The following is a 21,839-nucleotide window of genomic DNA, read 5'->3' as shown; positions in this document are numbered from 1 at the left end:
ACTGAAGGATGGGTTGGAACAGTCTCTTAGAATCCTGCTTGCTTTCCTTAGGCAAAGTGTGTGGTAGGTGTCCTGTAGGGCTGGGAGCTTCCTGCTGATGATGAACTCAGCAGAACGGACCACACTTCGTAGGGCCTTGCGGTCCCGGTCTGTGCAGCTCCCATACCACACTGTAATACAACCAGTCAGAATGCTCTCTATAGTGCATCTGTAAAAGTTAGTGAGGATGACCATGAGTCCATACCAAACTTCTTCAGTCTCCTCAGGAAGAAGAGGCACTTACGGGCCGCTTTGACCACCTTGTCCGTGTGAACAGACCAGGTGAGGTCATTGCTGATGTTAACCCCGAGGAACTTGAAGCAGCTGACCTTCTCCACTTCCGATCCATTGATGAGTAGGGGTGTATGCTCCTCCTCCTGCCTGCTCCTATAGTCCACAATCATCTCCTTGGTCTTGCTGATGTTAAGAGAGAGGTTATTGTCCTGACACCATGATGTCAGGGTGTCAACCTCCTCTCTGTAGGCTGACTAGTCACTGTCAGAGATGAGGCCCACGATGGTGAAAATTGGGCCGATTTTGCCTCCCCGACAATCCTAGGTAACGTCCCAATTATCTTGATGGTTCTACAGATTATTTTATCAGATGTTCCCTTGGTGTGAGGTGTGTCAAGAGTGACCGAATCTCCTCCGAAGGACGTCGGAGGCGCCCCGATCGCGAATCTTAAATATTTAACATGTTGAATATTTGTGTAGGGACACTGGTATTCAACATCTTGAATATTTGCGATCAGTAATCCTGATGTGTGGGGGGAACCCTGAGGACAAACGCTGAGTTTATCACGTGAAACAAAACAATATCCAATCAGAAAGCAAGCTGAGAGAAAACGGAAGCATAACAAACAGTCACGGCGCAGCAAAAAGTTAAATATAATTTATTTGTGGCAACAGCAAACCCTTTTCTTTTTTTCCGTGAATTTTCTGTAAAATCATTGCAAAGACTATCTTTGCAATTTCTTCTTGCATATCGTCCGCCATACTTATTCTTAGGTCTCGAGAGATTTTGCGAGATTTCTTGTGTTAACAATCGGGACACTGGTTGGAAATCTGTTTGTGTTTGGTGTGCTGTCTTTGTCAAAACATGGCACACCACACACTGTAGGAGCAAAACGGCTAAATCTAGGATTTTTTGTCTTCATGTGTGTGGTCTCTCACAGTTTGAAGTTTAGTGTGTCCCCAGCATAAAGGATTTAAAGGACTGTGTGTGCAACCACCACCACCCAGAGAACACTCACTTGAGATTAGAGGAAGGGGGTTAAGGGCTGTGGTGAAAAGTACAGTACCCATGTCCTCTTGTCTACATGAGACTGGGCATTGATCCCAATGCTTGCTTTAATTTCGGACTCAAGTACTCAAGGAGTCGTCAGGAAGACTGTATCATCAAGAAACTAAGTAGCATCAGCCTGTCGATTTTAACATGGCAGGTTAGATACAAAACCCATGGAGATAGTAGTGCTATATGAGGACATCAAAGTTATTACCTGTGCAAAACTTCAAAGCTCCTGCTTCAACTGACAGTAGATCATCAGTTCACATTACACTGGGTTTGTGAGAGAAACAAGTGTGACTGTGGTCTGGGTAAGGTGTAAAGCACCTTGAGCTACAATTCTTGTATGAAATGTGCTATATAAAGTCTTACTTACTTACTTACTCATTTTAAAATGTTTTTTAAGTGCAATCTGTATCCGCTGTACAATTCTGTCACAAATCTATAAGAACTTGTGAAAAATGTGCAACATATTTTATTAATATAAAGAAAATACTTTAATTCAAAACAATCAAACTGCACAATTGGACCTTGAATATCAGTGTTATACAAGCTATTTACATAAATGCCTCCAATCGGCACCACAGAAAAGCAATACCCAGTAGTTATAGTATCTTAAGTATTAAGCAGTCTTTTTTTCTTTGTTCCCTCTGTCATGGTCCTTCGTTCTCTTTCGCTTGTTAGTCTGTCCTTCCTCTTCTCTGAACTGGTGCCTGTGGTGTAAAAACAAACCAAAACAGTATATCCCGTCCTGTTTTATCACTATGCAATTCAAATTCCGCATTTGATATAATATGATAAAGAATTGTTACAGCCCATTGTTATGATAATAGATTAAAACGCAACCTGGACTGCCAGCGCCGGCCGCTATTCCACACCCGACCAAAAGAGGGCAGCCAGTTGGCATCGGTCTGAGAGCTGTGGTCGAAGTCGGCCCCAACTCTGTTAGGAGGCAACTTCCTCAGTTTATCCTGCTTTTCTGTCAAACAACAACAACAACATGAGCAAAATTATAAGGATGAGTGTTAACTGAACATGATTGTAAAGATGACAAAGAAGTTAAATTCATACAAGATATTTGTTGCAAAAGGGATCCTCTATTGAAATTTGTTTTTTAGTTTTAGGAATACTGAAGTGTATAGGTTTCCAGATACAACTTAATCTGTGGCATGAACACAGGATAGTGCATCATAAAACATTTGAATCGCAGAGTATGAGGGGACCCTACTCTGCTTGAGGAAGTCCTGCAGTGATGGTCCAATCTCCTGCCCTGCTGATCCAGAGCTACCATCCAAGCGGTCCTTCTGCAACCATGGAGGGACAGCTCCTAGAAAATGAATGCAAATGGCTGTAGACACACATCTTAAATAACAGGGTATATGATCAGATTAGTCTTCAGGATTGCCGTTACCTGTGTGAACATTTCCACTATTTGAGGAATCCTGTCAAGAGAGAAAAGGGACACGATGCATTATGTGAGTTTTATTGGGCTGTCCCCGACCAAGATTTTCTTAGGTTGACCAAAACTCGACTAGAACACCTCGAAATCAAAACACTTAAAAACATTTTTTTTTACTAACATTTTCGCAATCTGACTCAATGGCTGCTGGACATTGCAGATTCAGACGCTCATAGCCTACTAATAATAAGACTTGTATCACCAGTCCCGTTGTAACCCGAATGCCGATGGTATTTAGTATCTCTTACAACGTACTACAAATTAAAAATATTGTTTGTTTAACATGCAAATCTTCAGAGCGTGCTCATCACTGCCTAAATTTGCAGCATGCAAACTTATGTAGAAGCTGAGTGGGGCTGGAACCCCCCCCAAAAGTTTCATTAGCCCCCCCCCCCAAATATACAAAAAATGATTTTTTTTCTTCAGATTTTAAATCTAAATTTGTTAATTTCTCTTACTGAAACCCACTAGAGAACACTATTTAAAAGGATATATTTTTAAATCTTATGGGGGAACATGCCCGCGGACCCCCCTAGTTTTGCTGGGTCACAGGAAAAATAATACGTTTTATCTAGGGGCTTAGCTCGCTAAAGTGGGAACCTAGATTCGCCCCTGGTTGGCAGAGTTTGCATTCAACGTTTTTCGAGTCAACCGGTACTTTGTAAATGTACTTTAATGAAATGCTGCCATACCACAGATTTCTTTGCCATTTTGACTGATACAGTGTTTCCCCTAGAATTTTTTTTAGCAGTGGGGGCAGGTCAGGTCTACCCCCCCCCCCCCCCTCCCCCGGCCAAAATAAAGTGCTAACCCTATATTTCGGAACAGATTATTGTAATAGTCTAATAGCTAATGTAATATTGCACATATTTCCGTCCTGTTTCCTCTAAAGAAATAAAGTTAGCATACTTAAAGACACCTTACATTATGTTCTAAATGGCATAACTGCTGCCAATTAATAATTGACGTAACAACTTATTGTTAATGGTCAGTGGCCTAGCCTATTGATTAAGGTTGGCCACTCTGAAGCATGTACACTGCCCGCTTTATTTGATCTTGATAGGCTAAGCATTCTGCAGAAAACATAAAAAATATACCCACTTTTTATGAATTAAAACTACTTCAGCATAATAATGCACCTTAAATACAAACCTGTGTAAGGGTAGAAATCGCTACCGAATCAACAGACGTGCAATTTCGCTAGCAGGGGAAGAATACAAACAACGAAAATCACCAGTTACCTTCATTTAAATTTGCAAGAACTATAGATTAATACAATAACAGGCTTAAATGAACTGACAACATAAGTTATACGACTTACAGTTCTCAAGGACGCACACGCGCAATCTCAACTGCGCTGTGAAGCACGTCTGTGCTATTCTCCGACATGCGCTCCAACAATCACGGCTGATAAGACGGCCTAAAATTGTGTACAGCCCCATTTCTGATACCGTGGCGGCAGAAATGTAAAAATCAACATAGGGGAAACACTGTAATAACACCGAAAAGTAGGCTATGGCAGAGTTTGTAGTTCTGCAACCAATTGTGTTTGTGCCGTGTGCAAAATACCAAACTAAAACAAAGCGAAAATTAACAAAATGGAAAACAGTAACACCTTTTCTTTTAAATTATATATTTTTAGTAGTGCTGTCAAACGATTAAAATATTTAATCGCGATTAATCGCATTAATGTCATAGTTAACTCGCGATTAATCACAATTAATCGCACATTTTTATCTATTCTAAATGTCCCTGATTTCTTTTTGCCCCAATCTTTTTTCAAATTTTAATGCTCTTATCAACATAGAAAAGTGGTTCGGATTGTTTTGTGCAAATCTTTTTTTTATTGAAAACAACATTGCAATCGCCTGGCTTTGACGAGGGGGCAGAGAATTCGCATCAGCTGTGTGCTTGGCCATCAAGTGGTATTTCAGACTGGACGTGCTGCGATGATAGCTCAGTTTACAACGACAAAACACACAGATCACTGGTCTTGTCAATAGAACCATTTGGCAACTTTTTTAAAGCAAACTTTCCATTCAGAATCTTATTGGCATCCATTTCGGCATCTCGCGCTCGTCATCCACTCAAAACGTAACGTTAGCCTACTACCAGAGAATGTCTAATATCCGTAAACGGGCTCTGCTACTACTCTTTAGCCAGCTCGCAAGCCAAACGAGTGTTTGGCGTGCCTGTTGTTTTGTTTCCGGTCTAGCTAGATCCGGTGTGGTGTTGTAGTTTTTCTAACGTCGGTAGTTGTTGCAACAGCATGTGAAAAAAACTACAAAGTTTGCTAGGCCAAAAAGAGCATTAATCACGCGATAAAATAATTGACGCCGTTAATTTGGGTTTGCGTTAACGCCATTAATAACGCGTTAAACTGACAGCACTAATTTTTAGAGTTGCTTTATTTGTCTTAAGAATATAATCTACAGTTTCTGTAAAACATTTTGTGAATTCAGCAATGGTGACACAAGCAGGAATCAGATCTCACACCGGCATACAGCAGCTCGACTAAAAAAATCTTGGTCGACCAAGAGCATATCGACCAGAAAATCGACTCGTCGACTGAGTGGGGACAGCCCTAGAGTTTTAAGAGATCCGTCAGTGTTATGTTTGGACTGGCATTGCCCTACCTGGTAACCAATGAAAGTCAGGCCTTGTCCTGGTCCTGCCCACTTCCCATCCACAACAGGGTCTAACCAGCTTGTCCCATCCTGCTCATCCAATATCAGATGAGAGCTACTCTCGAAAGAACATCCACATCACAAGAAATGCATTGTAAAGGACACTAACAACAAGTGTGTTTAAATGATTTAAGTATTCATAATTACATTTTAATACATTATTTACCATATGCAAGTTTCACAAAAAAAATAATAATAATTCTGCTCATGCCAGACAGTTTTATGCCAATTGTACACCTATAGACGTAATGGGGAAAAAAAAGCCTTTCATCTTACCTTGAAGTCACCACAGTTAAGTCACCTGGGCCCTGTACAAAATTTGATTGCTCCAGCTCTACTTCAGGCTGACGTTGATTCAGGAAAAGGCAATATTCATGTCACAGTATTCATGGTGAACACACAAAACAAATGTATACAACACACTTTTGAAACTAATACAAAGTGAGGTTATATAGCTTTAGCATCGGATGAGGTTTAATAGCTTTGATGTGGATACTTCTGTTGAATTATTGGAAAACAAACCTCTATGAGCGCCTGCAGGATTTCTTGTCGATGTAGCTCCTGGGCGCGAATATGAGCTGCTTGCTGAAGACAGACATTAAAATTTGCAAACTGGAAGTGATAATATTCATAAACCTTAAAGATTGAATAGTTTGTTTACTTGTTTTACGAGCTCATCCTCCTTCTCCGCAAATAACTCCAGTGCTTTTGCCACTTCTGTTTTGAATCTGTAAATCCGACGTTAAAAATGTATTGTCCCAAAGAATGATATGGATGTGGTATTATAGGCATTTATCACACAATACCTTTCAATCTCTTCTTCGGTGACAATGAACTTGTCCATCAGTTTGGGATCAGCTTTGTTTTCCCACCAGAACCTGTGCGTTCTCTTTCCATGTTCTGGGCTGCATTAACCATGAAAACAAGCAAATAAACATGCAAAAAGATGATTACACTGACGCTGTGATAATCACAGTAAAGTAAAATATAAATAAAGTCTTACGTGGCCATGTGTTCCAATAGTCCTCCGAACAATACAGTGATGCTGGCATCAGAGACATGTCTATTAACCTCGACCTCGCAGCAGTAACACCAAAACTTGCACTCGTTCTTAGAACAATCAAACTTCTCCACCTGGGGATTTTTGATTGTTCTTCGAGCTTGTTTCACCTGTGGTAAACGTTCCCAATAAATAGGCTACATTGTGATACATGCAAGATATGTCTCTGTCATGCGTATTAGGCAACACATTACCTTCTCGATAAATTTTACGAGGACCACTTTGAGTTTGATTTGATGACTTTTACCGAAGATGTGTCCCTTTCCCGAGAAAAATGTCTGCCTACATATCGCACAGTAAAATGCACCCATTGAGATTATGCCCGCTCCCCAATTAGCTCTCTAGAAACTGCCCCCAGTCTGGCTTCCTAGCAAAATAGCTAGCTGCTATGATGAGTTATCCAAATTTGCCGGTGATGCCTTAAACCAAGTAGCTTGCTGTGTCGCCTGTCTGCATTTTAAAACCTGGAGAATTTACGTCCATGCAAACATCGATTGAGATGGGGGGGGGGGGGAAACTGACCAAATTAATAAGAGGACATATTTCCGTGCTGTACAGTCGAGTTACCAACAACTGCTTTTTCACAATAAAGGTCAGCTAGGAAAATGTATTTGCGGTTGCTGCCCTCTCGTGGATAGGATGATTTGTGAATTAATTTACATTGTCATTTTAGTCAATTTCTGTCAACATTGCGTTTTTAATCAAATCAAATAAATTATAATACCCAGTTCGGGGAACACATTCACATGTACAAAGAATTTTACAAAACAATATCCACTATTCCCAAGAAAAACTAAAGAGAACACCATCAACAAGCTCCGCATTTTGTTTTCATGGCAATAATATTATTCAATAGAGGATCCAGGTTATCCCATCAACAGAAGGATCAAAGCTCAAACAACGTTCGAATCATGTCTGTGAAAGAGAAGAAGTGCAATTGTCATTCCTGTTTATTACTCATACTTTAACCATATTGCTAGGTCCATATTTGATATTTCCATTTTAGAAGATGGTATGAATCAGCAACACTGGTCTTCTCACCAGGGTCGTTCATGCTCCTTTTCAGCACTCTGAAGGAATCCCCAGTGAGCGTGTGGATCTCATCCCTAAGTCTCCTGTGCCCATCCAGGGTAAGGTGCCACAGGCAAGACTTCCTCTTGCCCTCACTGCAAACCTGCTGGGGGGTCTTCCTGAAGCTGCTGCTGAAACACAAGTTGTGTCGAATGGTGTTTTTCCAGCCATCTGGGGCAGTCTGGAAGAATGGGAAGTGCTCTCTGGAATAAACACAAATAGTGTGAGGGTGAATCTGGCAACCAGTTATGATAGCGCAGCAGGAGGATAGATTAAATTAAATTAACTTCTATCCATCTAGTCAACTAGAAATCACTTCACCTTGTGAAGTTGTAGATCTGCTGGACATTCAGGCTTCCTGCATGACTGCTACTCAGGGCCATGGCGATGAGGATACAGTAATTGACAGGTGGTCGTGGCCAGGCTCCTGATTTGAGGTTATTGCTATCCTGCAGAACTTTCTGGAGACGCTTGTTCTGGGCCAGACTGAGTTTTCGCATACCAGCTTTTGTGGGTGCTTTCCCCTTTCTGGTGCTTTTGGCTTTCCGATAAATGGGGACATCCACTGAAGAGGCGTCATCCTCATCTGTCAGCTTACATTCAACAAAAGACAGATACTTTACCAAGCTTTAAAATGTAATTCATTACAAACAAAAGTAAAGTTTGCATCAGCCCATAGGTGTCATCAGTCCCCAGCATGCTATCACTCAGACAATTGTAGCATTTAAGAACATGGAGTCCTTACTGCTAACTACAGATTTACTTTGACAATTAATGCTCGTTTTCTTTTCCAATAGTGCTGCATAATGCCAATCCTAACCTTTTTGATAGTATTTTCAACCATCCAGGAACATTTTAAAACAATTTTGTATAACTGGTGCGTAAGGGTTTTATGAGTTGAGCCTACCATGTATTCACTGGATGATGCAACCTCCTGGTGAGAATCCTCCAGACAAGCCTCATCAATGGGTGAGATTTCCTGTTGTATGCGTCTTGGTTGGACAGGAGTGCCCATAGACTGAGGGATGGGTCTAGTTTTTAGCATCTTTGGTAGTGAAGGAAGCTTTGAAACTTTAGGGTACTCGATTGAGCAGGCAAGGTTGGGATTGACCATCAACCACAAATTTGGCTGTACTTGAGTTTCTGCATTTGATGAAAAACATTTGCGATCAAAGATAAAAATCATTAGGGAATCACAAATGTACTTACCTAATCACTCATGAATTTAATCATGTTATTATAAACCTACCTGATTTATGAGTATTTTGACACATGATGTCCTCCTTTCGTCTTGATATTCTCGCATAGTGCCACTGAACAATATACTGATCATTCCATTTATTGTCTGTCAATAATGGAAAAAGTTGTTTTCTCTTGCTTGAATGCATATCAGCTCCCATGTAACACCAGCTTCTTTCCCTTACCTTGATAAAACTGGTCAGTTGTTGTGGTGAGCTTGATCTCCTCATTCATATCCCAGTCATAGAGACCGGTTGAAAGATGTAATTCAAGAAACCTGCTTCTGGCTTGGAACTGTAGAGACATTATCCTACAGATGCATATACCTACATTATTTTAGGAAGATATGCTACAACAACTCGAGCAATTTCACAAACGAACTCAAGTCCCTGTCACTGAAGTTAGCGCTGTTGGTAGAGCGTCAATATAACCATGGTGGGCGCCAGGTGTGATGAATTACCTATAGGGCTTTAATTAGGCAGTGATATCCACTACATTGTTTCGCATTGACTGAGTTGGTGAGTTGACATTGAATGTAATATAGGCCACGTTATCATACACGCATAAAATATAGGATAGGCCTATATGCGCACCTTTTTTTTATTTGGCGTTATTCCACTATCACACGAGAAAGACATCTAATGACCACAAAATGATACAACAATGTACTGAAATGCATGGTTGACAAGGAATAAGGAATAAAATGAGTGGCTTAAGAGTGGTGTAACAATTAGGCCAACTTACCAAATGTAGCCAATAAACTCATTAAGTGTATAAACTATCCGCCGGCACACGTGTGGCGAGCGTGCATTTGACCCACCACTTTCGACTCAGCGGAGTACTGAGCGCATTTAATCTATTTAAAACGTTGACAACGGAAAAAAACGTTACAATTGAACACGTTGATAAAATACATCTCCAAATTTCAGCCCGTTATTCTGTTGACTATAAGGCACTACTTCAACTACTGCAACAAGTGATGCACCTGTCAGTCACAGTGATCTCCTAGCTACAGCTAACCCGGCCCCAGGAGCTGAGCATCGACCACCCCTCAACAACTCATTGCTGCTGACGCCTGGGACACACTGGCTGCGAAGCGTCTGGACGCGCCGCGAAGCGCCACGTTCGGCTACTATCGGCTACGACTAAGCAAAAGCTGTGCACACCAGACGCGCGGAACTCCGCGATTTCGGTAAAGTTGGCATGACATTCACAGATTCAAACTTCCGGGATCAATAACTCCATAGCGAAATGTTTTTAAATCCCAAATAACACATATTTCGTACTGTAGTAAGGTAAACAACAAGCTACAAAGTCATTTCCATCAAAACGAGCTGTCCTGCAACCTGAAGAAATAACATTGGTCTCTACAAGCAGCCGGCAGTAAGACTAGCGCATAGGGACCGTCTATAAACTACAACAGCGAAAACACGTACAACAAAAATATTTATTAATTTAATGTTTAAATAAGGTAGTTTTTCCAAACTTACCTCAATTATAACTCGTCTCCTGCTGGTTGTACTACAGCACTTACTTTCAAAAAACAAGCATAATCCTCATTTATGGGAATCTTTTTTGCTAAAAACGTTTAATAGTTTAATCATTGAATACAGTTGTGTCTTTAAACTTTCCCCACACATCAATGGTCTTATGTTGGTTGTACTACAGCACTTACCTTTAAAAAATAGGCATAATCCTATTTTGGGGGAATATTTTTTGCCAAAAACGTTTAAGGCTTTGGCAGGAAGGTGCATACAATAAACATAGGAATCTTAAATTTAAATGTGGTCTAACTATACTAAGGGTACATAAACTAGCAATACCAAGTGGAACAGAATTAAAATAAAATATACAATAAAATATAAGTTGCCGTAATTTACTATATAAAAAAACTAATATTACAGGAGATACAAATGGTACAGATACAGTATTTTTATGTAGTGCAACATGCAAATTGTTTTAAGACATGAAGTCATTAAAGTCAGTGTGAACTCTTGGCCTTGTTGAAGAGGCCAACAGCAGAATGGAAGTTTTTGTTTTTGTGGTTTGAGGTTTTGGTCCTGATGGACCCCAGCCTACTGCCGGAGGGCAGTGACTGAAAAAAGGAGTGTCCAGGGGGTCAGATGGCTGAGCGGTTAGGGGGTCGGGCAATTAATCAGAAGGTTGTTGGTTTGATTCCCGGCTGTGCCAAATGACGTTGTGTCCTTGGGCAAGGCACTTCACCCTACTTGCCTCGGGGGGAATGTCCTTGTACTTGCTGTAAGTTGCTCTGGATAAGAGCGTCTGCTAAATGACTAAATGTGAATGTCCAGGGTGGGAGGAGTTGGCCTCAGTCTTCTTCACTCGCCTCAGGGTTCTCAAGGGAAGGCAGATTGCAGCCAATCACCTACGATGCAGCCTGCTCTTGTCCTTGGCAGCGGCAACAGCGTACCAGATGGTGATGGAGGTGAGGATGGACTCAATGATGGCTGTGTAGAAGTGAACCATCATTGTCTTTGGCAGGTTGAATTTCTTCAGCTGCCGCAGGAAGTATATCCTCTGTTGTGCTTTCTTGGTGAGGGATTTGATGTTCAGTTCTCACTTGAGGTCCTGGGAGAGGATAGTGCCCAGGAAGCGGAAGGACTCCACAGTGTTGACTGGGGAATCACACAGGGTAATTGGGGTGAGTGGGGCTGTGTTCTTCCTGAAGTCCACAACCATCTCCAATGTCTCAAGAGCATTAAGCTGTAGGTTTTCTGGCTGCACCAGGTCACCAGGTTGTCCGTTTCCCACCTATAATCAGACTCGTCTCCACCAGAGATGAGCCCAATGAGGGTGGTGTCGTCCGCAAACTTCAGGAGTTTGATGGACGGATGACTGGAGATGCAGCTGTTGGTGTACAGGGAGAAGAGCAGAGGAGAAAGGACGCAGCCCTGAGGAGATCTGGTGCTGATGGACCGGGAGTCAGAGACTTGTGTTCCCAGTTTAACGCACTGCTTCCTGTTAGACAGAAAGTCTGTGATCCACGTTCAGCTGGGAGAGCTTGTCCTGAAGCAGGGCGGGGATGATGGTATTGAAGGCAGAGCTGAAGTCCACAAACAGGATCCTGGCGTAGGATGCTGGGGAGTCCAGGCGCTGTAGGGTGGAGGGCCATGTTAACTGCATCGTCCACAGACCTGTTGGCTCTGTAGGCAAACTGCACGGGGTCCAGTAGAGGGTCTGTGATGGATTTAAGGTGTGCCAGCACCAGGCGCTCGAAAGCCTTCATTACCACAGAGGTTAGGGCGACGGGTCTGTAGTCATTAAGTCCTGTTGGCCTTGGCTTTTTGGGCACAGGGGTGATGGTGGAGGACTTTAGACAGGCTGGCACATGGCATGTCTCCAGGGAGGTGTTAAAGATGTAGGTAAACACCGGAGACAGCTGGTCAGCGCAGTTCTTGAGGGTGGCTGGAGAGACAGAGTCCGGCCCAGCTGCTTTGCGGGGGTTCTGTCTCTTGAACAGTTTGTTCACTTCTCTCTCCTGAATGGAGAGAGTCGTCACTGTAGAGGGGGGGAGGGCAGAAGCCTCATGGGTGGAAAGGGGTTGTTCAGGACTGTCCAATTGTCTTTCAAATCTACAGCAGAACTCATTCAGGTCGTTGGCCAGGCAGGAGTCGTGAGTAGAGTGGGGGGCTCTGGGCTTGAAGTTGGCAATCTACCTGAGCCCTATCCAGACAGAACCGTCGTTTGCAGAGAATTGATGTTCTAGTCTCTCCGAGTACAGTCGTTTAGCCTCTCTCACCGCCTTGCTAAACCTGTTCTTAAGACAAGCAAAGTACAATAGTGCAATGTTGCTGATAGTGCAACCAGTAGCTGAAAGTGACTAGTGAGAAGTGTATCAGTGTCCATATCAATGTCTATTCAGAAGCCTGATGGCCTTTGGAAAGAAACTGTTGTCCTTTTTACCCCGTCCTGCCAGCTTTTTTGAGGCATCGTGTGGTACATATCCTGTAGGGCTAGGAACTTCCTGCCGATTATGAACTCAGCAGAATGGCTTTGTCAACCAACAACAAACTGTGGAGTAGTTTTAGATACATGACGCTTGAAAATATTCCTCAAAATTAATATTATGCCTATTATTTTTTTAAGTGCTGTAGTACAACCAACAGAAGACTATTGATGTCTGAGGAAAGTTTAAAGACACAACTGTGTTTAATTATAAAACTATTAAACGTTTTGGGCAAAAATATTCCCCAAAATTATTACTATGCTTATTTTTGAAAAGTAAGCGTTGTAGTACAACCAACATAAGACTATTGATGTCTGAGGAAAGTTTAAAGACACAACTGTATTCAATGATTAAACTAATAAACGTTTTTAGCAAAATATTCCCATAAATGAGGATTATGCTTGTTTTTTTAAAGTAAGTGCTGTAGTACAACCAGCAGGAGACACGTTATAATTGAGGTAAGTTTGGAAAAACTACCTTTTTTAAACATTAAATTAATAAATATTTTTGTTGTACGTGTTTTCGCTGTTGTAGTTTATAGACGGTCCCTAAGCGCTAGTCTTACTGCCGGCTGCTCGTAGAGACCAATGTTATTTCTTCAGGTTGCAGGACGGCTCGTTTTGATGGAAATGACTTTGTAGCTTGTTGTTTACCTTACTACAGTACGAAATATGTGTTATTTGGGATTTAATAACATTTCGCTATGGAGTTATTGATCCCGGAAGTTTGAATCTGTGAATGTCATGCCAACTTTACCGAACTCGCGCTAGCTTGGAATTGCGTTATCCCACTCATCATTTCAGTGGTCATAACTTTTAAACAAAACAGTCTATCTTAAATCTGTCTTCTGTTCTGAATTCATGACAATTTTATGCACATTTCATACACTCTAACATGTCCTCTATCTTGTATTGAAAGTGGTTAAAAATGATGTTTTCTAAAAAAGTATTGACGACGGAGAAGATTTGTCAGAATGACTCGTCTTGATAAAGGATGATTTGCCGAACATAATCATATAAATATTTACATCATTAGAAAGCCCTACATCTTGTCTTCAAAATGGTATAAACATTTCAGGTATATTATTTGAAAAAGTCTGCATATTCAGGCAAGAAAGTGTTAAACTGTGTAAAAAATGGACTCGGTGAGAAACAGTGCTGTTAGTGCATGACGTCACAATTGAATTTGACTTGAAAATTCTGAACCATTGAAACCCAAAAATTTTTAAGCACTTTAAACTTTAATAACTTACCATTTTTTAAAGTTATCTGTGAGAAAAGTAATAGCACACTAAAGCAGTTCAGACTTTATCAAGTGAAGTTTGAATGGTGTTTCTAGCTTAAACGGTGTGAAAGGAGTAGGCGACGGAAAAGAGTGGGAGGAAAATTAATAATAAGAATGCAGAACTAGAGAGGGTACAATTGACCGTTCCCAAAACTCCTCCCTAGAACGGCCCTCGTCCAATTGTACCTTAGCAACCGCTACTAAGAGAAGAAGGTCCGTCAAGCTTTGACTCAGAAGCAACATGGTTAAACGGTCTTCTATGTGTGCCTATGGGACGTGTCGATCTGACATTAGATATCCCAAAAGTTTAGAGGGAGGTGTGGTATTTTTTCCATTTACAAAGCCGAAGACTCAAGAGGGAAGGTGCCGGCGGTGGATAAAACAGTGTGGGAGACCCCACTCCCAACTTAATTTAGAGAACATCACCAAACGTATAGCATATGTCTGCTCCAAGGTAGCTAGCTAGCGTTAAGCTGCTAGCGAACGATATCTAAGATGTTAGTTGAGAGAACATCCCAATTCCCAAACAGTTATGGTTAATGTAAACTAGTATTATTACCACTACTAGTGCATAACTAGTGACTCCAACAAATAAGTTAATGTTAAAATCAAAATGTTAATGTCTGTAAAATTGCAAGCTGAGCTAGCCAACGAACGCCAGCAAGTTGCTAAGAGCTTAAAATACTGTATCAATGTTGAACAAAACGTCAATCCATTAAAACAAGCCATTATAAACGTATTTTATTTTGATCTTCGTAGAATTTTGTGAGTGGGCGACCTATTCCTGAGTATCCCAACCCTGTTCAAGTGCTGTTCAAGTGCCTGGCCAGACAAGGCTACTTGAGACCTGTATGCTTTGCTTTGGCTTCGATTTTTGTTGTTTCCCCTTTGTTGCTCATTTTAATATTTTGAATATATCCTTCCACTGCATATTGCAGTCCCCCCTGCCTGGATCTGGAAGATATCGCAAAGGTATTACCCCAAAAATCCTCGCTCACACTGACAGCTGTAGCGCGTATCCCCGTACTCGCCATGGCTTTGGGTTGACAGTTCCGGGAATTGTGTCGGACGTAGCAACAATAACTAAGGGGGCGTGGCCTGGGGACTGGGGAAATTGTAGGGTGTGCTTGCTTGCTTCAGATGCAGGTGGGTCCGTTTTCCCTTTTAGTGATATTTTCAAGCATTTAGCCTTCTCATATTCAGGGGCTCAGATGGAATTTTTGAACAGGGGGGGACCAAGCTGTCAGCAAATGATTCCAACTCCAGTTGTTATTTTGTTTAATATATATGTACATATATGCAATGTTTATTGCAGCTTCAGTATTTACAGGCCTACTGAAGTGCAATACTAAGGTAACAAAAGTGAGAACGATACTGCAATCCTCCGACCCTGTAGGGGGGTCCGGGTGCACTTTGAGAGAAAAATTAAGAGGCTAGATCAATTTAGAATCTGTGCTCTTCTAAACAATATCATGTTATTTTAACCAGCCCCTGATGGCTGTGAGGTTTAGGCATTAGGTGAGGAGTTTGCATGCATGCAACACATTATTGATATATAGCAGCCTATAGCAATAGTCCATATTTCATTTCAATTTAGCAAAACAAAGACATTCTCAATTTAAAAATGAAATATAACGTAACTCATTTGAACCAGACCAGCAATATTTACCTTCATAAATTCTTCTTCACGTCATCTGCATCGGTAGAGCTAGTCGCCTGGCAAGAACTAGCTGTTGCTAGTGCCATATTTTCTGATTCTAAATCTGCATCTAGTACGTCCCGTAGTAGCCTATAATTTAATTTAACGTCTTTAATGGTAAGAGACCGCGGCGCACAGGGATGGGTAATGAGCGTTGTTTAACCCTTGTGACCCACCGTCGTTTGCAACAACTTTACCGCCTACAAAAACAAAGTGAAGCATTTTCTTTTAACCGTTGGGCTGTCTCAGACCCCCCACATTGCGAAGGTTAAAAGAAAAGAAAAAAATATTTGCTTTTGTATTGGGTAAAATTGGGTAAACACAACGATGGTTCGTTATGAATCTTTTGGTCATGTGACCCGAAGGCAGCACAAGGGTTAAGATCAAAATTACAATGCAACATACGGCAGACACCTTAGATATGAGAGACCCACTCAGATTTTTGACTTTGTTGCTTTCATGGGAGCCAGTCCTCACTCAATGGGAGCCCGGCCCCCTCTGGCTACCACGTAATTCGAGCACTGAATGGAAAGGAGCAAGCCAAACATTACAATATCAAGCAGCCAAAAGAACGGGCCTACTAACGTCATCTCCATGACAACCAGGAAGACGCCAAGCCTTAAAGCACAAACGCCGGCTCCAAAAATACTTTAAAATAAGCAGAATACACTTTTTCTTCTCAAGTGTTGTAGTACTTTTGTGTGGACAACGTTACACGCGCTAATATCGCCTAATCAGCTGTGCAGTTATAACTGATGCTTGTCGCCTTATGTAGGGAGAGTGGTGGGGACGGATCGGGGTCGCTAGGAATCTGGGGTGGACATGTCCCCAGTGCCACCTTCGCGCATGCTCATATTGCATAATTCATTAAGAACACCCTTTGAAACAAGCTACTGTAACAACGTTGTCACTGGCAGTATTTCAGATTGAATTGCGATTCAAATAGTACCGTCTGCTAACTGAAAATAAGCCCCCCAAAACGTAAATAACTTCGATATTAATTAAGGGGGGCATGGCTAATTCAAAAGCAGTTTGCAAGAGACAAGCTAGCTGCCGTTGCTATCCACACTCCACTGATTGTTTGAAAGCGCATGAAATTAGTATGTTTCTTTTGTAAGGGATAATTAAGCCGTTAATTAGTAGCGTCACTTATATGTGATCGTTCGAAAGCGGGCCCCACAGAGTACCGTCACACATGTGATTCCAACCGACTATTTTCCGATAGACAAAAACAATATGACAACGCTATAGTATGGCTTCAAAATGTACAATTAGGAGGCTAACAAGTAACACTAGCAAGTAGTAGCATTGCTAAGAGTATTATGGTAGGTTGCTAGGTAATGGAAGCTAACTAAAGCTAGCTAGCTTTCGTTTTGTAAAAATAACTCACTCTGGTGGCACACGCAGATCGACAGTTGACTGAGTGTTAACACTGTTGACAATGTTGTTGCTGCCGCAGTCGTCAATGGAGGCTGACAGGCTCTCACGTAGCAAACAAATCAACATTTTTACAGCAATTTATATTAAAATCTCACCACCTGGCTGTTTTCACAATAGTCATATCATCATAACATTTCCCTCTTTCAGTTTGAAAATTGAACGAATAAAATTAGCAAAAAAAATACTACTAAGACGCTTTCTAGCATGGCTGCCGCCTAAAAGACGAGGCGGTCTCACGGGCGACCTGCACTCGCTCAAATTTCAAAGACTGTCACGACCTAAATCAAAAATGTGACATTGCAGTTCCACTCAAAATCGCTTTCTCTAAAAAGCCAAATGGTTGTGATTTTTTGGGGGTGGTATTTTTCACTCGTAGTCCAAGCTCCAATTTGCGAGCTAGAAAGTCTCTATCACGTTGTATCCATGCGTCGTTGCTAACGTGTGTTGACGTGGTGACGTAGCTAGCACAGGTTACCCTTCGTCGACAAAAGGCACTTTGATCCCCCACTAAAACGTTGTAACCTCCTTAACTGTGCAATGAAACGTAAATCCAAATGCAAGCAACGCAATCGAGACCAAGACAAACATTTGACACAGCTGTTGTCAGTGTAGTCCAAATATTGACTGAGCCTTAGGGGGGCAAATCAAAAAAAAAAAAAAAAAATGTATGTATATGAGATAACAATGGTTTCGCCTTCGGCGAGCACACCCCAATAACAATAGGGCCCCTAAATATAGCTGCAAGCAGCAAAGTGGGTTCCTCCGCAAAATGGCAAAATAATATATATATGTATATAAATGTAGAAGAATTGGACAACAAGAGAGCAAAACGACTTAATGTTTGGCCAACAACAATACGCTGAATGAGGATTTGCCCTTTTTTCAGGCCAGAGCAACTGCCCGTCAAAATTCCTTTGCACGTCCCTGGTACCTGGCTTCCTTTTATAGTAGCTTACCTCTGACCTTGGACTTCCCAGGACGCCGTCTTATCCTAGTGAGCTATTCACAGTGCTGGGAAATTCTGCATTCAGCTACTGTATAAAAACTTACAGTTTCTCCTGTGGCAAGCATTGTCAGACTTGGCCCAAGTTCAAACAGCTGTCATCTTTTGACACATCAAGGTGAAATGTTGCATGGGAAACTTGCAGCATTTAAAGATAAGATTTTTGTAGGGTTTCCCAAATGTTCACTGTACAGGAAAATCCATCATGGTGGATGTTATGGGTCCTTTAGGTTTTTTTGTTCACCATTAGAAATTTGGTATGTATACCAATTTTTAGGTATTTTGGAGTTATCATGTAGACTTTGGGTGTGGCCTATAGTGCCACCTATGGGCTCATGTGGTTGAATACATTTGATAGGAGCAAACACTTTTATCCCTCCTGCATTACATTACTAATGCAATAAAGTACTGAATATTAATATAATAATAATAATAATAATTGGCTTTTGTTGGGGCGTTGAGCATTACTCAATGACAGTTTACATTCAATCCCTTTACAGATCTGTGTCGTGAAGTATTTGAAGTTAATTTCAAGTTGTATTTTTTTAGTCCAAACTGAATGTGCTGTGCCAGAATGCTTGAACTGGCTTCTATAAAGTATGACCACATATTATGAGAATATGTGGTCATACTTTTTTTTCAGGTAAAAGAATGTTCAGTGCCATGTGGTTATTCTGCTTTCTGCTTCTTTTCTGTAATGTAAATTAGCCTTTAAATTAGGTTTTCACATGGATGTGTTATTAATTAATACTTAATTAAGTATTAATCGACTGAACATCATGATTCAAGAGGTTGTACTCTAATATCAATTATACTTTTTCCTACCGGTAAAGATTTCCAGTAGTACACTGGCACTGTACTACATAATTACTGTATAAGTTAAACTTAGGTTCAACATAAATTCATCGATATGGGTATTTTCTTTTTTATCTTAAGTGTACTTTCTCAAGAACTCCAAGCTTAAAGGATTAATGTTCAATAAAGGCTGCATCATGCAATCAACCATGGCAAAAACCATACTGTTTGTCCATTCATGAATATCCTGGTTAAGGATTTACCTGTTTAGTTAATGAATCAGTGTTTCATTATTTTAAACAGGGTTTTGACATGGGCTCGCACACTCTTAGACATGAACACACACATAAACACACTACAATCACATATTGACAAACAGTCATGCACACAGATACTTGTGCCTCAACACAGACCATTTGCAATGGGACCTGCCACAGAGCTCCTGATCCTTCAATGGATTTTGTCTGTAGCCAACCCAAAAGGTAACCTTTTTTGAGCAGAACTGTCTGTTTTAGAAATGCATTGTGTGATTATTGTAATTAATCTGAATCTGCATTCAGAATACTGGACACTCAATCAGGATGTCAATATGAGTACATTGATATATTTCAATATGCTGTTCTTAGAGTAACAGAAAATATCTCTTTGGGAGGCTTAAAAATAGAACAAAAACTAAAAGTGTTCAAACAAATTGTCATAATAACAGTGGATTATAAAAGCAATGAATGGGACACATTCAATTTAACAATGGCATGTGATCCTGAGCCAACACTAAAAGTGATGCCTCTTAGCTATATCGATATTTCTGTTTGTTGTTGATGTTAACCTCCTAGTCATTTTCCCCAGAAACCTTTGTTACCTGTCTCTTCCAAGAAGACTGCATGCTACCATGTAGTTTTAGACCCATTGGTGCAGTGGTCATCCACTGGTACAAGCAACATATTCCCGTTCACAGCTACTACTACCACAAGGATCAGTTTGGACTGCAGAACAAGAACTTCAATGGAAGGACTGGCTTGTTTAATGCTGAGATCACTCATGGCAATGCCTCACTGCTCTTAAGGAGGGTCAAAATTCAGGACAGGGGAAAGTACAAGTGCTATACCAGTACCAGAAAGGGCAACCAGGAAACCTTTGTAAACTTGGAAGTGAAAGGTCAGAAACTCAAATGTACGGCATCTTTAATATTTGCATGAAGTGTTATAAGGGATGAGTACAGCTCTATAGTAGAGTATTTGACTGCGGAATAAGATGTCCCGGGTTCTAACATCCCCTGTTTGTTGCTTTGGATAAAGGCAACAAACTGGATAAATTGGATAAAACGATTGTATTACATTTTCAAATGAAACAATACAGATCAACCACAAACATATTTGTTTATTTCTAATTATACAAATGCATACAATGAATATAAGTCCTTGATTTTACTCAACTTCTCCCCCCTTTATCCATTGGGTCCAGTCATGTTCTTTACACACACCATGTATAGTTTAGGTATAGACATCTATTTGCAAAAACTAAAAGCGTTCTTTTCTCAGAGAAAGTCTGAATTAATGGAAGACAATTTTGGTAAGAGTGACATATCTGCAGGTTTGTGTACATTTTCGTTGCGTTTTAAGCTGTATTATTTCCAACCTGTATTATTTCCTTCATTTATTTGTCACCTTTACTGAAATACACTGAGCATATAATATACATGGAAATGTGTTAAAAACTAATGAAATAGTAGCAAGTATAGTTAAGTAATGGTGTATGTCTGTAACCCAAGCTCTCTAATGTCTTGCAGCTCCTATCCATTCAGTGAAAATAGAAATAACCAACAGGACTGTCTTCTGCACATCTAAGAACATCTACCCCGCCCCTCAAGTGGGGTGGTCTACCGATCCTCCCTCCTCACCTGAAATGCTCTATAACTCTACTGTCAAGAAACCTGACTCAAGAGGTCTTTATACAGTGGAGAGTACAGTGAAAATTGTGGGTAATATTTCTGATCATACATACTTGTGCTCCATCATCTCAGCTGACCAGGCCCAGGTGTGGACAGTTTCTTTAAGGAGCCAAGGTAGGGTATGATCTGTTTGAATGATTAGTTGGAGTAAGGGGTACAGTGTAATAAGAGTGATGGAATGTTTGTCATGTGAATCCATAAATTAGAACATAATACATTTATTTTAACAGACTTCTTTCCTTATATTAACCTTTTAACTCGATACACTGTTTCATGTTACATGTTCCATTTATATCTTTGTTCAAAATACTGTATTTCATCAACTATAATAAAATATAATAAAACTATAATAAAAAACAATTAAACATTTGGTTTCATGAATAACCTCAGAACAACAAGATTTGTAGGCCTATGCTTGTTGAGCAACAATATTGTGTTTATATATGATGCATTGAGTCTAACAAGAGGACTGACAGAATTTCTACTAGGGTGCTCTTTCAAAAATATATTTCAGATGGATTGTCTGGAGTGGAAGGGAAAGACCTTTACATCCCTTGTATGGCTCCTCAGAACTTCCAAAACTTTTCCCTCACCTGGACCTTCACCAGACCCAACAAACCAACGATAGTTATCTTACACTATGACAGTAGAACCAATCAAACTTTAAACCCCTGGAAGGGCTGGGCTGGACTGGAAAAGGACAATATATTGAAGGGAAATGGATCCCTCCTCCTTCAAGACCCAGAGAGTCTTGAACATACCGGAATATACATGTGTACATTCTCTGGTCTCCAGAGCAGACACATGGTCCAGACCCTGGTCAACATCGTAGACAGTCCACCAGGTAAGAACACAGTACATTGA

At 40.8% G+C, this 21,839-nt stretch overlaps 2 protein-coding genes across 2 annotated transcripts; both read right to left on the bottom strand.

Moving 5' to 3' along the window:
- Nucleotides 1-1,782: 1,782 nt before the first annotated feature.
- On the bottom strand, nt 1,783-6,985 carry cenatac (centrosomal AT-AC splicing factor). The gene is made up of 12 exons (XM_084698784.1): nt 6,976-6,985; nt 6,777-6,811; nt 6,473-6,639; nt 6,276-6,374; nt 6,131-6,197; nt 5,992-6,054; nt 5,746-5,813; nt 5,419-5,524; nt 2,735-2,765; nt 2,552-2,650; nt 2,170-2,302; nt 1,783-2,036 (listed from the first exon to the last, which is right to left on the bottom strand). Exons 1-12 carry the CDS (start codon nt 6,983-6,985, stop codon nt 1,946-1,948), a joined length of 969 nt encoding a protein of 322 aa, XP_084554910.1. The 3' UTR covers nt 1,783-1,945.
- A 221-nt stretch (nt 6,986-7,206) lies between these two features.
- Nucleotides 7,207-9,496, bottom strand: foxr1 (forkhead box R1). Its single transcript, XM_084698116.1, has 6 exons — nt 9,025-9,496; nt 8,850-8,945; nt 8,508-8,743; nt 7,922-8,193; nt 7,571-7,803; nt 7,207-7,444 (listed from the first exon to the last, which is right to left on the bottom strand). The coding sequence occupies exons 1-6, from the start codon at nt 9,143-9,145 to the stop codon at nt 7,416-7,418; spliced, it is 987 nt and encodes a 328-aa protein (XP_084554242.1). The 5' UTR covers nt 9,146-9,496; the 3' UTR covers nt 7,207-7,415.
- Between the last annotated feature and the right edge of the window lie 12,343 nt (nt 9,497-21,839).

The sequence above is a fragment of the Hypomesus nipponensis genome, chromosome 5 (assembly GCF_054491055.1).
Source record: "Hypomesus nipponensis isolate SF chromosome 5, ASM5449105v1, whole genome shotgun sequence".
Classification (NCBI taxonomy): Eukaryota; Metazoa; Chordata; class Actinopteri; order Osmeriformes; family Osmeridae; genus Hypomesus; species Hypomesus nipponensis.
The sequence above is the reverse complement of the archived record's forward strand: the minus strand, read 5'-3'. Positions and strand labels throughout refer to the sequence as shown.

Excerpts from the sequence above, each read along its gene's own strand:
- cenatac (XM_084698784.1), bottom strand. Across the intron at positions 6,055-6,130 it reads AGGATGAGCTCGTAAAACAA|CAAGCAGCTCATATTCGCGC; the intron begins GTAAACAAACTA and ends GTCTGTCTTCAG. Across the intron at positions 2,766-5,418 it reads TGACTTTCATTGGTTACCAG|GATTCCTCAAATAGTGGAAA; the intron begins GTAGGGCAATGC and ends CTCTCTTGACAG.
- foxr1 (XM_084698116.1), bottom strand. The coding sequence starts at position 9,145 with ATGTCTCTACAGTTCCAAGCCAGAAGCAGGTTTCTTGAATTACATCTT. Across the intron at positions 8,946-9,024 it reads AACTGACCAGTTTTATCAAG|ACAATAAATGGAATGATCAG; the intron begins GTAAGGGAAAGA and ends CATTATTGACAG. Across the intron at positions 8,744-8,849 it reads TCAAAATACTCATAAATCAG|AAACTCAAGTACAGCCAAAT; the intron begins GTAGGTTTATAA and ends CATCAAATGCAG.